Source organism: Trypanosoma equiperdum (assembly GCF_001457755.1).
Source record: "Trypanosoma equiperdum strain OVI genome assembly, contig: ctg_380, whole genome shotgun sequence".
In the NCBI taxonomy this organism is placed as follows: Eukaryota; Euglenozoa; class Kinetoplastea; order Trypanosomatida; family Trypanosomatidae; genus Trypanosoma; species Trypanosoma equiperdum.
The window spans coordinates 1-1,137 of NW_027124288.1; the positions used below are offsets into that span (position 1 = coordinate 1).

The window sequence follows — 1,137 nt, forward strand, 5'->3', positions numbered from 1 at the left end:
CTTGTGATGGTTTCCTGCTGAGGAGTTGGGGTTGTTAGTGAAGTTACCGTTGATAAATAGGATCTTACCCTTTGTTCTGCTTTGTTTCTATTATCTTTACACACGAAGTAGGTTGATGATGTCGGTTAAATCTCCTAGAGGACTTCATTCTGTGGACAGAGGTGTGGAATATCTGTGTGGTAGGATGTACGACATGGCCTCAGCAGCTGCAGAAAATATGATCGTTTGGTATTTCCAAATATTAAGGGAGTAGATGGAGTGCGGTGAATACATTTTGTGGGACATTTGTATGTGTTTTTCTTCTTCATACTTCTTGTTACATGTAATCATAGGTGATGAAGGGTACGGTTCTGGGATTAGTTATTTTGTTATTTTATGTGACCTTCTTTGGTGAGGCAGAGGAGGGTCGTTGTACATCGATAGATGACCACGACGGCATAAATTTGGATGAGGCTGTGTGCTATATAAAGTGCCTTTCTGACGCATTAAACAGATTATACACCGATGGCGAACAGAAGCTACTTGTCAATGAGGAAGTATATGCAGATGCGTCTCGTATACTTGATGACATGGAAGGGAAAACAGGTGAAAGTACAAAATATTTGAGTGTTGTTAGTAGTGAAATGGGAGGGGAAAGTGAGAAATTGGAAAAACTTATATCTTATGGAAATATAATGGGAGACCTCGTGGCCAAGGTTGGTGGGTTGTTTGCTGAAGTTAACGAAAGTGTCAGGTAAGTAAGCAATATATTATCGAATGCTGTTGTGAAAGCAAATACGCACTAGGAAGTTATTGCGGAGACGGTTAGGACGGTATGGGGTGATATTAAATAGGTAAGCCCGTATCCCAATATGGTGAATATCGTCCATTGTGGGATTGTGTCAGCGGCAGCATAAGCAGCTTCCTCATTCCACAGGATAATTTATATATGAGCGGCTCTGTAAATTAATTAAATAATTTGGTGAAATGGAAATGTTTTCTTTCTGTTAGTTGAAGTACACGACATCATTTCTTCCTTCATTGCTTTCAGCTGTTGCTGCCAAATCGTCTTCCGTTTACCTTACCTTGTGTCAAATGCTTTTTTAAACTGCTCATGCTTTAGCGGAGTAAACAGAAATGTTGCCTAACTGCAACTCG

The 1,137-nt window shown here is 40.1% G+C and overlaps 1 pseudogene across 1 annotated transcript; it reads left to right on the top strand.

The window, feature by feature from the left end:
* Nucleotides 1–332: 332 nt before the first annotated feature.
* Nucleotides 333–830, top strand: TEOVI_000155300:pseudogene (annotated as a pseudogene). The gene has a single exon. A coding segment is annotated over exon 1 (498 nt).
* Nucleotides 831–1,137: the final 307 nt, after the last annotated feature.